The sequence below is a fragment of the Eupeodes corollae genome, chromosome 1, assembly GCF_945859685.1.
Source record: "Eupeodes corollae chromosome 1, idEupCoro1.1, whole genome shotgun sequence".
Lineage (NCBI taxonomy): Eukaryota > Metazoa > Arthropoda > Insecta > Diptera > Syrphidae > Eupeodes > Eupeodes corollae.
The window spans coordinates 175,935,706-175,952,439 of record NC_079147.1 but is presented as its reverse complement, the minus strand read 5'-3'; the positions used below and the strand labels follow the sequence as shown (position 1 = coordinate 175,952,439).

Sequence of the window (16,734 nt, the reverse complement as noted above, 5' to 3'; positions counted from 1 at the left end):
GACATATGATAAAATGACAGCTAAAAATGTTACACATATAGGGTTTTGGGTCATGCAGAAATATTAGTTGAAACTGCGATTCTTTCCAAAAATAATTTATTTTATAAACGCGAAAAACTTTACAAAAATATAACATTTGTATACGGTCGGTTTAAATATCACACTTGCTTCTTTTGCAGATCTTTTGCTTTTTTATAGACTGTTCAATTATTCTCTCAGCTCTTTTACTGTGGAATACAATACTAAGTGATTCAACAGGTGGCTTCTTTGTACTTCTTCTTCTTTGTACAACCTCTCAAAATGTTCCTTTTTCACCTAAGTAGATTGCAAAACGGACAATTTTTAAAGGTTGGTCTTGTTACACTTGGCCTCATTTTACTGCACCCAACTTTGTATTTTTTGATTTTATCCTTAAGAGATTTTCTCTTATATATATTTTTTGTTTAGTTGTCCTTATTATTCTCTAGGAAAGGCCTTCAACAATAGATTTTTAAATTGAGATGCAGAAGTAGATATTCAGAAAACACGGCTTAACTTTATATTCTTTGGTAATAAGAAACTTTCCTTTACTTCGTTTCAACAACAAGATTCTTTCTATTCTTTTTTACCAAACTGCATGCAAGTTGGTATAAGCGAACGGACCGAGGTGTGATACTTTCCTGAATTGAAAAGTTTTCTTTTTTTCTTCAGTTTTTGATATCGTTAGGAACCTGTAGTAACATAATGTACGTGATATGCTTCGAAAAATATAAATAAGCGAATGGATCTGTGCGTAGTCAGTACAAATCTTCGCATGATGACTAATAAGTATAAATATAAAACAAATCCCCTTTTATTCAATACTCATCATCACCAGTCATCACATTAGTCATTTTTGTATTCAAATAAGGAATACAAAACGAATGAAAGACAAAACAAATTCCAATTTCCGATAAGGAAGCATTACTTAAAAAACATAGCGAAAGAAACCGCATACTTTTTACTCCAAGGTCTTTATACTCGTAGTTTATCGTCTTGCTGGTGCGGTTAGACTCAGAATTGATTGCGCTCAATTCATTTCTTATCTTTGCGCCACCACATGAAAAGAAAAATATTAAGAAAGTCCATTTCAATAGAAATAATTCCAATCAAAGCCTGGCGCCTAAATTCTTCCCGAGCAGACTATGTTTGCAGTTGTTATTGTACTGCAGCTGCAAAAATCTGCGATCCTCTTTAATCTTTAAAATGTTCTTATTTCTTATTTCAACTTTCAATGGAAGGCTAATGGCGAAAGATTATTTTTATAGCTATAAACAAAAATTACAAAAATAAAGTGTTAGAAAAAGTAACTAAAAAAAAAAACGGTCCTCACCATCAAAATCTAGAACGGATATTCTCACAGTGATATTATATAGGTACGTACAATCTGTGTTGCTTTAGCACAGCTTGCAAAAACTAAATAGGAAGAAATAATAATAGAAAACAGCAAATAATTAAAAAACAAACTGAAGATCTGCGCAATTTTATCGCGCCAAACCACACAGCACAGTAATGTTTATGTAGTACATGAGTTGAACAAATGGCGCGTCGCTAAGTTTCCTCAGTTATAGTTTAAACCTAGAATCATGAAAACGCAAATAGGGCTTAGAAAATTCTACTTTCTGCTGGGACTGATACTGATTTCAGTTGTAGCAGTGGATTCCGAAGTGAAAAGTTGCTTCAAATATGGCAAAAAAAGAGTTAGAATAACCAAGTTAAATAACAAGGGGAAACAAGTAACAGCGGTGAGAAAGACATCTTCAAGATAGTCATCATTGTATTTTGTGTTATATTTAAGTTTTGTTTCTTAGATTGGGTACAGGCAAATTAAGACGGGATGCTGTCCAGGTTATGCGTCGGAGCGATGTTTACCTTTCTGTGAGGACGGATGTAAAAATTCTAAGTGCACGGCTCCAAATACGTGTACCTGTAATAAGGGCTACCGACAGTTTAGTCCTTCTCGGTAAATTAGATACTCACTGATCAATTTTTGAAACAGTTAAAGTAAAATATGTTATTTAAAGTTGTGTTCCAGAATGTACTAAATGTGATTACGGATATTGTTCGGCTCCAGGAGTGTGCGTTTGCTATTCAACAGGTGAAAGTGATGGCAAGGGAGGTTGCAGACCTAAGTGTAAACAGGAGTGCAAGCATGGATATTGTGCCAAGCCTAATCAATGTGCGTGTAACGATGGCTATGAAATGGATGAAAGTGTCAGTGAATGCAGGCCAGTCTGTAGGGAAAGCTGCAAGAATGGGTATTGCTCGGCCCCTGGGGAATGCAGCTGTCTTGAAGGATACATACAAAACAATTCGGGGAAGTGTGTTCCTGACTGTCCAGGAGGATGTGGAAATGGAATTTGTATAGCTCCAAAGACCTGTGCGTGTGAATTTGGCTACGAAGTGGGGAAAAATGGGAGCTGTGAACCGGTCTGTAAAAATGGGTGTCTCAATGGGTATTGTTCATATCCTGAAGTTTGCACATGCATAAATGGATACATTCAGAATGTCGCAACTGGTTCCTGTGACCCAGTTTGTAAAAAAGATTGTACGAATGGGTTTTGTTCTCAGCCTGATGTATGTGAGTGCAATAAGGGGTATATCATGAATATAGAGACAGAGTCCTGTGAACCAGTTTGTGAAAATGGTTGCACTAATGGTTTTTGTTCCCTTCCTGAAGTTTGCACCTGCAATGAAGGATATATAAAGAATTCAACAACAGAATCCTGTGAACCAGTTTGTGAAAATGGTTGTCTCAATGGATTTTGTTCCCTTCCTGAAGTTTGCACCTGCAATGAAGGGTTTATTATGAATTCAACTATGGAATCCTGTGAACCAGTTTGTGAAAACGGTTGTCCCAATGGATTCTGTTCTGATCCTGATGTATGTACCTGCAATAAAGGATATACCATGAATTCAACAACAGAATCCTGTGAACCAGTTTGTGAAAATGGATGTCCCAATGGGTTTTGTGTTCACCCTGAAATATGTGCATGCAGTAATGGATATATCATGAATTCAACAACAGAATCCTGTGAACCAGTTTGTGAAAAAGGTTGTCCCAATGGGTTTTGTTCTAGTCCCGGAGTATGCACATGCGAAAAGGGATACATCATGAATTTAACGACACAGTCCTGTGAACCAGTTTGTGAAAACGGTTGTCCCAATGGGTTTTGTGTTCATCCTAAAATATGCGCATGCAATAATGGATATATCATGAATTCAACAACAGAATCCTGTGAACCAGTTTGTAAAAATGGATGTCCCAATGGGTTTTGTGTTCATCCTGAAATATGTGCATGCAGTAATGGATATATCATGAATTCAACAACAGAATCCTGTGAACCAGTTTGTGAAAACGGTTGTCCCAATGGGTTTTGTTCTAGTCCCGGAGTATGCACATGCGAAAAGGGATATATCATGAATTTAACGACACAGTCCTGTGAACCAGTTTGTGAAAACGGTTGTCCCAATGGGTTTTGTGTTCATCCTAAAATATGTGCATGCAATAATGGATATATCATGAATTCAACAACAGAATCCTGTGAACCAGTTTGTGAAAACGGTTGTCCCAATGGATTCTGTTCTGATCCTGATGTATGTACGTGCAATAAGGGATATACCATGAATTCAACGAAAGAGTCCTGTGAACCAGTTTGTGAAAATGGATGCCCTAATGGATTTTGTTCTCACCCTAGAGTTTGTACCTGCAATGAAGGATATATGAAGAATTCAACAACAGAATCCTGTGAACCAGTTTGTGAAAATGGATGTCCCAATGGGTTTTGTGTTCACCCTGAAATATGTGCATGCAATAATGGATATATCATGAATTCAACAACAGAATCCTGTAAACCAGTTTGTGAGCATGGTTGTCCCAATGGATTCTGTACTCTTCCTGATGTTTGTACCTGCAATGTAGGATATACCATGAATTCAACAACAGAATCCTGTGAACCAGTTTGTGAAAATGGATGTCCCAATGGGTTTTGTGTTCACCCTGAAATATGTGCTTGCAATAATGGATATATCATGAATTCAACAACAGATTCCTGTGAACCAGTTTGTGAGCATGGTTGTCCCAATGGATTCTGTACTCTTCCTGATATTTGCACCTGCAATGAAGGATATACCATGAATTCAACTATTGAATCCTGTGAACCAGTTTGTGAAAATGGTTGCAACAATGGATTATGTTCTGATCCTGATGTATGTACCTGCAATGAAGGATATACCATGAATTCAACGTCAGAATCCTGTGAACCAGTTTGTGAAAATGGTTGTCCCAATGGATTCTGTTCTGATCCTAAAGTTTGCACCTGCAATAAAGGATATATCATGGATTCAACGACACAGTCCTGTGAACCATTTTGTGAGAATGGTTGTCCCAATGGAATCTGTTCTGATCCTGATGTTTGCACTTGCAATAAGGGATATATCATGAATTCAACAATGGAATCCTGTGAACCATTTTGTGAAAATGGTTGTCCCAATGGATTTTGTTTTCATCCTGATATTTGTACCTGCAACGAAGGGTTTACCATGAATGCAAAAACAGAATCCTGTGAACCAGTTTGTGAGAATGGTTGTCCCAATGGAATCTGTTCTGATCCTGAAGTTTGTACCTGCAATGAAGGATATATTATAGATTCAAAAACAGAATCGTGTGAACCAGTTTGTGAAAGTGGTTGTCCCAATGGATTCTGTTCTGATCCCGATGTATGTACCTGCAATAAAGGATATATCATAAATTCAACGACAGAGTCCTGTGAACCAGTTTGTGAAAACGGTTGTCCCAATGGATTTTGTTCGCATCCTGAAGTTTGTACCTCCAATGAAGGATATACTATGGATTCAAAAACAGAATCGTGTGAACCAGTTTGTGAAAATGGTTGTCCCAATGGATTCTGTTCTGATCCCGATGTATGTACCTGCAATAAAGGATATATCATGAATTCAACGACAGAGTCCTGTAAACCAGTTTGTGTAAATGGTTGTCCCAATGGATTCTGTTCTGATCCTGAAGTTTGCACCTGCAATGTAGGATATACCATGAATTCAACAACAGAATCCTGTGAACCAGTTTGTGAAAATGGATGTCCCAATGGGTTTTGTGTTCACCCTGAAATATGTGCTTGCAATAATGGATATATCATGAATTCAACAACAGAATCCTGTGAACCAGTTTGTGAAAACGGTTGTCCCAATGGGTTTTGTTCTAGTCCCGGAGTATGCACATGCGAAAAGGGATATATCATGAATTTAACGACACAGTCCTGTGAACCAGTTTGTGAAAACGGTTGTCCTAATGGGTTTTGTTCTCATCCTAGAGTATGCCAGTGTAATAAAGGGTACAACTTTAATTTAATGGCAAACTCATGTGACCCTATTTGTGAAAATAAGTGCTTAAATGGATTTTGTTCTTCACCCGGTGTTTGTGCTTGTGACAATGGATACATCAAAGATGCTTACAATGGATCATGTGTAAGAGATACCCCTAAACCTTTAATTCCAAAGAAGTATAGCTGTAGCAAAGGATACTATTTGAATAAAACTTTGTGTCAGCCATTGTGTGATCCACCTTGTATCAATGCCGAATGCGTTCTACCAAACACCTGTCAGTGTTGGAGGAGTTTTAAAAAAACCTCTCAACAACACAAATGTGCACTAAGTCACCGACTGCCAAAAACGTTGGGTTGGAACAGTGACGTTTTATGTACACGAGATAACTGCAAGAATGGCACTTGCACTCAAGACAACATCTGTTTGTGTCCAGAGAATTTTACTCTCCAATTTAGTTTCTGTATCCCAAATAAATCGTGTGACGCCGGCTTTACCGGGGTAGCCGGTAACTGTAATCCAATGTGTGATACTGATTGTGGCAATGGAACTTGCGTAGCTCCCAATAAATGCGCCTGTTTGGATGGATTCTATTTAGATCTAACGTCTGATCTTCCAGAATTATGTAGACCACTTTGTAAGAAAACATATGGAGCAAATGAGCCCGGTTGCGTAAACGGTGATTGTATAGCTCCAAATCAATGTCGTTGCCATGAAGGAGCCGACCCGCGTCCCGAAGATCCCTTTGTATGCGATTTTAAAAACCTTACAAATCGCTTAGAATCAGCAGTGCATTGGAAAGTAGTCTTATACGCAATTCTTTTACTGCTCGTCCCAGTGATAGTTTTGATGATGGCCCTTATGCGGCCGACGACTTATAATGTCGGTAAAAAAGGTAAGTTGTTATGTTTTTTTTTTTAATTTCAGAAATTCAATGTTATTGTTTTTATTGATTTTCAGAAAAACGTTTTGGAAATTATGGTTATTCAGCAAGTCCATCAGATGAAAATATCGAATTATCAAGTGTATGAAACTTTATTGTTATTGGCATGGAATCAAACTAGTCTTTCAGAGTCTCCTCAAAATCTAGCTATTTAAGTTTACGCAAAATGTAATTATAGATATCGTGATTTACCAATAAATTATTTTTTGAAAAGAAACGAAATACTGTTTGTCAGCAAGATTTTAAAGAGCCATCAAAACACATTTTTAAATTTCTTGATTTAATTATTTAATTTTATTTTCCGAATCCATTGGAAAAGTGTCAACCATTTGAAAAATCTATCGCCACCAAAGTTTTATATAATTGGATTTTTTAAATTCATTTCAAAACTTCGGAAACAAACCTATTGATTCTTTTGTAACAATAACACTGGAGGTCTACAACGCCCTTACAATCTTGTAAAGCCAGAAGCTCATGCGGTCAATAAATTGATTCTTTATCAGCTGATCCGATTGTTGACTCCTTAGGTACTAACTGCTCTCTATCTTTTCTCAAGAAAAATAATAGAAAAACATCCTTATCGGTAGTTCTACAGCTTTGTTTTTTAGCATGAGTATGTATACAAAAGGACAGATAATGGAGACAAAATTAAGTAAATTTAAGTTCATTGATATCACACAGCTTCTGATTCAGATGAGCACATTTGCCAATCTTGTTTTAATTGCAAAAGATTCAGTCTTCAGTTTTCAGTCTTCAGTGCAATATCATCAGCTAACCTAATTGCTGTTTTATTAAAATTTAAAACATCCACAGTATGACTTCTCGAGGGCTTGGAGTAATTCTAATTATTTTGGGACAAATCTGTCTCTGCTATTGCTGTACTGAAATGGTTCCGTAAGTTTGAGTGAATACAAATAATTTTAGATAAACTTGGTCGAACTGAAATACTTTTATAGTCAAATGAGATACCGATACAGTTTAGTTACAATGAGGAAATACAGTCATAACCCGGTTAGGAATCCGCTGAAAGTGAAAGCTGTTCGAGAAGTAAGCACGTCTGGATTGCAAAATGTAACCACATATCAATCTAACGATCAATTTTTTGTATAGACATTTCAGGAAATGGAACTAGTTTGTTGTGCAGGCTATGCTAAGACCAATGGAACAGAGTATGTCTTATTTTTGAAACATGGTGCTCTTATTAAAACTTTTTAAATTATACAGAGAATGTGTCCCACAGTGTGAAGATTGTGGTGCTGGAAAATGTCTTCATCCTGGAGTCTGCCTTTGTGACAAAGGCTATACCAATGCCCAGAACCACAGCCGTTGCGTTCCAGTGTGTACCGAATCGTGTGTAAATGGAGAGTGCACAGCTCCGGATGTCTGCACATGCAATACAGGATACAACTTTCGAGTTGGCAGTAATTCGGTGTGTGAGTCCATTTGTGCGAACGATTGCGGCCCAAACAGCCACTGTGTTGCCCCAAATATGTGTGCGTGCAACTTAGGGTGGATGCGAAATACCAATGCGTCGGTATGTGAACCGGTCTGCGAAGAATCCTGTCGAAATGGTGTGTGTACTGGTCCGGATGAATGCACCTGCTTACCGGGATACACACTTCGCATCGAGAGTGTCTCACAGTGTGATCCAACATGTTCAAGCGGTTGTTTGAATGGGGTTTGTCGAGCACCAGAGGTTTGCGTTTGTAATTTAGGTTACACAAATTTAGCTCACAGTGCCTCGCAGAGTTGTGCTCCGATTTGTAAGGATACTTGTGTAAACGCCTTTTGTACGGCTCCGAACCAGTGCACGTGTTTCGATGGGTTTGGCTTTAAAAATGGCAGTCAATCAATGTGTGAACCAACCTGCCCCAAAGGTTGTGAGAATGGATTTTGCCAGGAGCCCGGACAATGCGAATGCCATAGTGGTTACATTAAAACAGATCTGCACAAATGCACACCGGAGTGTCGGAATGAGTGTGAAAATGGAACTTGTATATCGCCGAATACCTGCGCTTGCAACAAGGGATACGTCTTCAGGAATGGAAGTTCTACTGTGTGTGAGCCGATTTGTCCAAACGGATGTTCAAATGGATTTTGTTCCAGTCCGGGAATTTGTACTTGTAACAAGGGATATCAACAGCTTTTACCTCACCATTGTTTTCCAGAGTGCAGTAAACCTTGCTATAAGGGTATCTGTACTGCGCCGGATACATGTCGCTGTTTTAGAGGCTATAAACCGAGTGAAACAGAGAGTCATCACTGTGAACCCATTTGCGACTTTGATTGCGGAGTAGGCGAATGCATTGCCCATAACCTCTGCAAATGCCAACCAGGATATCGAATGCGATACCTTACCGGAAAATGTGAACCTATTTGTAATCTCAAGTGCGTCAATGGAGTCTGTGATGCAGCATTTAATTGTCGATGTTTTCAAGGCTACCAGCACCGCTTGAATGCCACCAATATCTGTGACCCAGTGTGTCAACCAGGCTGCGTAAACGGCACTTGCGTAGAAGCCAATGTGTGCGAGTGCTGGCCAGGCTACGAAGACACCAAAATCTCAAATGTTTGCGTTCCGAAATGTCGGCCGAGTTGTTCGAACGCAAAATGTGTCGCTCCCGATCAATGCGTCTGCAACGATGGCTACCGGGCCCTAAACTCCTCGACGCCAAATATCTGCAATCCAGTTTGTTCGGATGTCTGCATAAATGCCGAATGCACTCAGCCAAATACTTGCACCTGTTTAGAAGGCTATGAGTTTCTGGAAGGCAGTCTCACCGAATGTCGGCCAATGTGTGAAAGGCTCTGCGAGAATGGCACTTGTGTGCTGCCAAATGTATGCCAGTGTGACGAAGGTTTTACCTGGGAGTCAATATCATCACCAGCAACCGATGAACCAATGATGAAATGTCAACCAGTATGCTGGGAAAATTGCGGCAATGGAACTTGTGTAGCTCCCAATAGATGCGGCTGTGCATCTGGATGGTTTTTTGATAAGGCCCAGAGGACCTGCTTGGCCAATTTAATTAACGATGGATCATTGCAAATGCCAAAGAAGTAAGTTGAAATAAATGTGTTTATAAATTAATTAATTATTAACATTCAGTAAAAATTTGAACGCTGATAAGTTAATGATACGTTTTGAAGCAAAATCAACAACGGAGCTTATCAAAAAGTAAGCTATGCGGGTTAATGACCACAGATAAATAAAAGAGTAGCCATACCTATAAATGTTTTTGAGAAGTTCATAGGTCTTCCGTGATTGGGGTCAATGAGTTTTTGTTAAACCATAAGCAAAGTTATTTTTGTGTTTGTTGGTTTCTGCGCTTCCAAGAGAATGTGACTATTCTTTTTCTCAAATATAACATTTTGGTATACAGCCCGTTTTTTGAGAAAGCTTATTTCTTTTGTCTGGTTAGAACTTGTGGTTGAAAATATTTTATTAATTTTATAAATAGGGAGTTTTGATTAGAATTTGTATCTAACTTAACAATTTCAGTAAAATTTAGTAAAACGAGATAATTTTTCAATGAATACATTTTTTTTTTAAATTAGAAAAGTTTAAGTTTCTATTTGATATTTTGTTTAAGTTTTCAATGTCAAAAAAGTTAGAGGGGACCTGGCAAATTCTTTAACGACATTTTAAGAATGTGTTAAGCTTTTTGAAAGAATCCATAATTACATGTCTTACCCACATTTTATAACATGTCAAATCATTCCCTTAATCATCACTTATCATTTAATTGTTACTTTTTAGTAATTTATAAACTTACTCGTTAATTCGTTTTATAAAAAATTAACATTTTTATTAGTATGTCCAGAAAATAATCTAAAGGTAGTTAAATGCAATACTTACTTTATTGAATTAAAGTTATTGTAATCTGTCTTATTTGTCGTTATACAAATTTTACTTCTTATATACGTTTTTAATCTAAGTCAAAGACTCCATTAGGGCGTTCGAAATACCTTTTTTCGTCAGCCATATTTCAAAAATCGGTATAGAGATAAACTTCGAATAAATTTTTTATAGATAATAAAATAAAAACGACTTTGAAACAAATTCAATGGAATGTTTTCCTTTCGAGTATATCTTTTCAATTAATAGTGCTAGAGTCTTCAATCAAGTTTTATAAATGTCAGATAATTCCAAATTGCTATACCCTCGAAAAAAATACTTGTCACCTCAAATATTTTATGATTAATAAATGATATTACCTCCGAAATAATTGTATGCATCTAAGAATACAATTTTAGACATCTAGTAAAACGAAAGAATTAAAAACTGATAAGAAATAGTTTTCTGCTCAAGTGTCTTTCCAACAAACAAAAATATTGTCTACAAACTTGTGTTATTTGAAATGTAGTTATTAATACTTTATAAGACTTTAAGAAAGGTCAACTGGCTATCACGAATGGGAAGTTATCAGTCGACCTATATTTTTTTTTCTTTATATAAAAATGACAGAACTTATTGTTGGCGAGAAAAGTCTAAGAAAATCTTGAACTTAAGAGTCGTTCTGAGTTCTTCAAATCGGTACTAGATAAATACTTGTTAGAACTCAATACCAACAATCTAGCATGTATAAATAACCGAATTATGCTCGATTCTGAGGGAATCTTGGCTTTTTCTTTATTTTAATCTCAAATGTATTGATTTGATTCATATTTCCAAAAGACTTCAATTTCTATATTACACTTTAGGCATTACAAACGCTATTTGGCCCAGTGTTTCAAAGTCCATAAAAAAGAAATCACAACGATTACAAAATTATTTTAAAAATGTCAGAAATCCCACTGGCGTTAAACTTTCAATTAGAATTGTCAAAATAATTAATTTCTTGGTAAACACTTGAAAGGGTCCAAATAAAGTACCGAATTCATTTTTTTGTTGTTAATTTTTAAATTTGTCTTCTTTTTTTCCAAAAGCTTTTATTCCAAAAGATGTAACTCAAAACAGCAATACCAAAAATGTATGTTCCACTGGAAATTTTTAAATTAAAAATTATAATGAATACATTCAAAATACATTATAACGAACTCCATGAGTATGAAGAATTTGTTCATTATATCTGGTGTTTCGATAATTTAAATTTGTTACGGTTGAGGTCAACCCTAAGCGGTGCCTTGAGTTCGAGCTTTGAAATAATTTAAGCTTGATCTTCTATAGCAAAAAAGACTATATTTTTTAGCCCTTCCTTAACACACTCCTTACCTGCTGGTATAATACAAAATTGACTATTCAAGCTGCTCTCAAAAACAAGATGCAAAGTTTGCTAGTAAAAATACTGCAAAATTGAGATTTGCGTTGCGTTTTTTTGAATTCGTTAAAAAGATAGATTTAAAATTTTCCATTTATATCTTTAAAAGTGATATTAAATCAGGACAATTTGTATGAATCTCCAATGATATGCATGTCTTTAAGTTTAGACTCTATATGTATATATATTTTGGCCAATATTTCAACCATTTGATTGTTATAAACTCATTAAGAAGTTTGAAACTATTGACAAAATTTAAAAAGACTCTAAACTTTTTCATGCAAAAAAATTTAAGAGAATAATTAAAATTAGCATTTTATACCAATAATTTAGTTATGTTTTTTGTTTAAAAGTTCTGCAAACAACAATAAAATATTAAAATAATATTGACGCACTAAATATTTGCTACTGTATAAAACTGTTGTAAGATATTGTAAATGTTGTCCCTTACTTTCAGGCACGTCATTAGTCATCGTACAATCACAACCATCATTCTTATTCTATTATGTATCGGCTTGATAGCCATGGTCTTGGTATTTAGATGGTTTCTCAAAAGGTATAAAGACGAGAAAATACCCCAAGTTCGACTCATTGAAACTCCTGAAATAGTGACACAAGATCAGGACTACGATCAACTTCCGTTAGTGGAGACTAGTTGAACCTGCAGCAAAAGACCAAAATAAAAATACAAAACATGGCGACTCATAAGTAAACTTAATATATAATTATTATTACTATAATTTGTATTTCTTATGTTTCATCTTCTTTTTATAAATATATAATATTATTACTACTTTAACTAATATTTTTAGTTTTCTTTTTTATACATTTAAACATTAATAATATTAATTTTATAGCATTTACATGGGATGTTTCAAATAATTATATGTGTATAATGTTGTTTGTGTTTGTATTTATTGTGTTTTATTTTTACAAATAATATTAACTAATAGTTATATCACGGTCATAAACGGTACTGCACATTTTTATGGCTTCCTGTTCGATTTTATACCATTCATGGTGGCCTTTCATTGGCCGGATATTTGGGACTAGAGATCATGGCTTTGGTTGTACCGGTCTGTTGTTCTAGAACGGTGTAAAAATTCGTTATACTTCCAGAATTGGACTGGATGGAATCTTCTTCGAGTGCAACACTACTATCCGCTGCTGACGGTATTGTTGGAAGAAATCGTACGCCTAGACGTGGTGGTGAAGAATCGTCTTCTTCTTGAACGGCTTCTTGACGAACAAGCCGTGGTTTGGATGCAGTTGATGAAGTTTTACTGTTGTGAGCTAGATGAATCACACAAATGTTCAGAATCTGAAGAAATGAAGTGCAACAGAAAAACTTACCAGTTATTGGAGGTAGTGGAGTGGTACTGCCCGCACTCGATCTTGACAACCTAAAGGTGGACGTACTTGCTGTTGTAGCAGAGGCTGACGAATCATTTCTCGAACTGGATAGATTCGAGTCCTGAGAAGTCTTTCTCGTAATCAACCATGCTGAGTGACGTCGACGTCCACTTGGTTCCATCATTTTCAATGGAATGGCACATGTGTGCGCAGAAGGAGGACCATTGCGCCAACTGCTTGATCTGGAAGAGCAGAAGTTCTCACTAGAAATTGAACTGGCTCTGGTTTGTTTCTTGCTCTTAATCTCGGAGAATTGATAGGTGTAAGGGTCAGTATTTGCTGCTCGACGCCTGCTCTCCGATCTTCGTTTTTTCGTTTTAGTGCAAAGAAGCCGTTGCCACGCTCGCGACCATATACTCGAACCTTCGGCTTTGACAGGCATCTTATGCCACGTGGGCATTTCATTGGGCAGCATTCGCAGGCACCGACATCCAGGGGGGTGATGTGCCGTTGATAAGAGTGGCGGAAGTTCTTTGGGAGTTCGATCTGACCGGCCAACTGTCCGCGAGACGCGAGTCTCTTCGAATGCTTTGCACAGCATTACACAGTCTTTTTTGAATTGTTTCGTCATTATAGCATAGAGGAATGGATTACAGCATGAATTCAGTGGCAGAATGAATACGGTGAAGATCTTAGCTTGTTCCAAGGAAATCAATTGTAGGCCGAAGATGGCGGTAATGGAGAAGAAAGCAATCGGGGACCAGCAGAGGAAATCGGTGAATACTAGCAATGCCATTCGTTTCGCTATTCTTGAGTCGTTTGTATTCCATGCTTGTGACCCCCGGATTGCCCAGTACATTTTTAGATAGCAACCCATCAAGGTTAGAAATGCGCAGCCATTGATAAACATAAGACCAATGACATAACTCAGGCTAGCTATACCTGTTGTTGTTTCGAATGGTAGGCAAACGGCGAACTTCCTGTAGTCTGAGACTCCTATCAACGGAAGAGTTGCCATGACAAGTGAGAAAATCCAGCCAAAGATCATGATGTATGTGGCCTGTTTCAATGAGAGCCTTTTGTTAAGATGGATAGCATGCGTTATAGCGTAGTTTCGTTCCAATGTGATTACTGCCAGTGTATAAACTGACAGTTCTGACGATAGAACAGCTAGAAATCCGGCAACTTGACACACGACACTCATTTGCCATGGAATTGCAAACATTCGAAACTCGCCCAATGTTGAGGCATCAACGATGGCCAGGATTCCGAGATAAATGCCCATGAAGAAGTCCGAAGCAGCTAAATTGCATACCAGAAATCTCGGAACATCCATTTTCGATCGGGAAAATATCAAAACAAAGACAACAGTTCCATTGCCAAGAAGTGCCAAAAGAAACACAATCCAAACTCCACATCTCAAGGTCCACCAGTCGAAAAGATCAGCACACGGGAGAAAAGGTCCAGGCATCGGCAGACATTGTACTGATCCCGGAGTTATGTCTGAACCGAATGGACGAATGTGACCAATATTGTTTTGGTCTTCTTCAAAATATTCCTCAACGTAAGCGGGCAGATTGCCGGGGTAGTTGAAATCTTGCCCAAAGTTGTTCCACAAATCAGTCATTTGAGTGCCAAATTTTTTACTGAGATTATCTGGAGTTTGAAGATATAAGAGGTGACTAACGTAAAAGATGACAAAAAATGTAATATACTTACGTAGCTGTGGCCAAATGTCAGTCATGCTACTGTTCCACAAGCTCATATCAAACTCCGAGTCCGAAGGAAAAAGGACAGCTTCTTGCACCAAGGGAGGCTTCCGTGTTGCAGACATCGCTACCAATGGCAAAAAGGGGCAACAATGATAGGCATAGGATAACACCAGCGTTTGAATGCGGGGAAATGTTTCTGGATTTGGAAATTCCTTCAGTTTTGGATTATTAAAGGTTTTCAAATGTAGCAAGCGATGAAGGCCATTAGGTGGCAGATTGGGAAACATATTATTTCCTAAATTAAGATCCTCCAATTCTACAAACTGGGAGAAGGCATTCTCGTGAATCGAAGTTATTTCGTTTCCTTCCAAATCTCTTTTAAGAAGAAGTCTTTCGATAAAGTTACTTCTATAAGGTTATTTTTTAAAAAAAACTTACAAAAGTTGAAGCTTGGGGACTCCTAAAAAAGCATCTTGTGGTATCGCTTTGATTTTGTTATATGACAGCAAAAGATCATGCAGCTGTTTGAGGCCTTGAAATGGCCTGCCAGTAAGTGACTCAATTCGATTGCTCGATAAGTCCCTGTTGAATCAAGATATTATTTAGTCAAAATGTTGATCTCCACTAAGAGGATTTCCTTCTATACTCACAACAGTCTTAGTTCTCTGCAATTCCCCAACAAAGGAATTCTCTCTAAAGTATTGGTTTTGAGTTCTCTAAAATGTTAACATTTATATAACAGAACGTACCAAGAAAATAACAGAATAACGTACAAACTCTTTAGCCTTGGAATTTGTTTACACAGATTCTCTGGGACCGCAGTTAAGCCTGCTCGATCCAATTTCAATACCTCCAATGTATAACAACCATCAAGATCGGGAAAATTTTGCAGAGCTCTAACATCCGATAAGATCCTTGAATGGAAATAATTTTGAGCAACTGCTCGAAATTTCTTATTGTTCTCCCAGTAGTTTAATTTAAAATACAAAAATGTGTGTTTTTTTTATACAAAATTATACAATATTGATAATTTTTGTATACCTACAGTTTACGCAGGCGTGGCATATAGGTGAACGCACCACGACGTATTCCTTTTAATGGATTGGCTCGAAAGTCTATTGTGTGTAGATTCTTGGGCAGATCCGTCTCATTGATCCATTTGAGACGATTGCTTGAAGCGGAACTGAAATTAAAAAGATTAAAAGTTTATTATATATTTTCAACGGGCTAAACAAATATTAAAATTGTAAATGGTCTTTCAAAAGGGACTTTTTAACTTTGAAAATTGAAAGTTGCCGTTGTTATTTCGTTTTCGAATAGCTATACAAATTTGCATTAAGACATAAGCTACGCGTTAAAATAAGAAAGAAAATATTATTTAATTGTATACCATTAATTACTAACAAATCATAACTTAAAACAAAAACAAGGCCTGAATCCTGAATTAAACCTCCCTGTCTTCAACATTGATACGAAAAGCCAAAAATACGTAGCCAAGTATTTCAAATTATCGAAAAAGTAGTAAGATAATTGGGTTACATCGTCAATATTTAGCAAACGTTTGGGATCAATTCATCATTCATCATGCCGATCGATCAGCAAACTGTTATAGTTGTTGGGATATCTGCCTTCTTGAATTGAATTTGCGAAGACTATTGCAATGATTCATATGTCAACTAAGCATGTTAAAAAGTTTTCAATCCGTGTTTTTTTAATCAAATAAACCTACATTAGGACCTCATTTTTATTCGAAACCCATTGGGAAAGCACTGCAAAAGTGTACCGACCTTCCTATTGCTGAGCTTACGACATTTTCAGCCAAATTAACATCTTTCCCTAAAAACTTCCAAGCATATATTTGAAATATTTACTAACACAACTTGGGTCCGGTCAGTATAAAAAAGACACTTTTTTCCCAACTCATAAATTTCAATTCTAGAGATGAAAGAAATCCTTATATTCAACGTAACCCAAATTTTGCACATCCATAAAACACATTATTTAGTATATTACCGCTATCCGATAAAAACCACATTAATCTTAAAAAGAAGAATCTCGGATGGAGGTTCAATAGGAACCTTGATATTGCCAAAACTCAATTTTAAAG

General features: G+C 36.7%; 2 protein-coding genes across 3 annotated transcripts in view; one reads left to right on the top strand and one right to left on the bottom strand.

The window, feature by feature from the left end:
* The first annotated feature begins 1,589 nt into the window (after positions 1-1,589).
* Positions 1,590-12,365, top strand: LOC129947301 (fibrillin-1-like). Its single transcript, XM_056057820.1, has 10 exons — positions 1,590-1,763; positions 1,830-1,981; positions 2,043-6,253; positions 6,319-6,383; positions 6,480-6,484; positions 7,115-7,195; positions 7,258-7,348; positions 7,412-7,470; positions 7,526-9,361; positions 12,020-12,365. Exons 1-10 carry the CDS (start codon positions 1,605-1,607, stop codon positions 12,219-12,221), a joined length of 6,861 nt encoding a protein of 2,286 aa, XP_055913795.1. The 5' UTR covers positions 1,590-1,604; the 3' UTR covers positions 12,222-12,365.
* Positions 12,366-12,446: 81 nt separating this feature from the next.
* LOC129938399 (leucine-rich repeat-containing G-protein coupled receptor 5A) overlaps positions 12,447-16,734 on the bottom strand; it is a 94,947-nt gene continuing 90,659 nt past the window's right edge. For both annotated transcript variants that reach the window (XM_056045934.1, XM_056045935.1), the window contains 7 exons: positions 15,673-15,810; positions 15,401-15,541; positions 15,278-15,343; positions 15,066-15,209; positions 14,635-15,002; positions 12,916-14,571; positions 12,447-12,855 (listed from right to left, as the gene is read on the bottom strand). In XM_056045934.1, the coding sequence (XP_055901909.1) occupies positions 12,578-12,855; positions 12,916-14,571; positions 14,635-15,002; positions 15,066-15,209; positions 15,278-15,343; positions 15,401-15,541; positions 15,673-15,810 (2,791 nt within the window). In that variant the 3' untranslated portion in view covers positions 12,447-12,577. The remainder of the gene's footprint in view (positions 12,856-12,915; positions 14,572-14,634; positions 15,003-15,065; positions 15,210-15,277; positions 15,344-15,400; positions 15,542-15,672; positions 15,811-16,734) is intronic.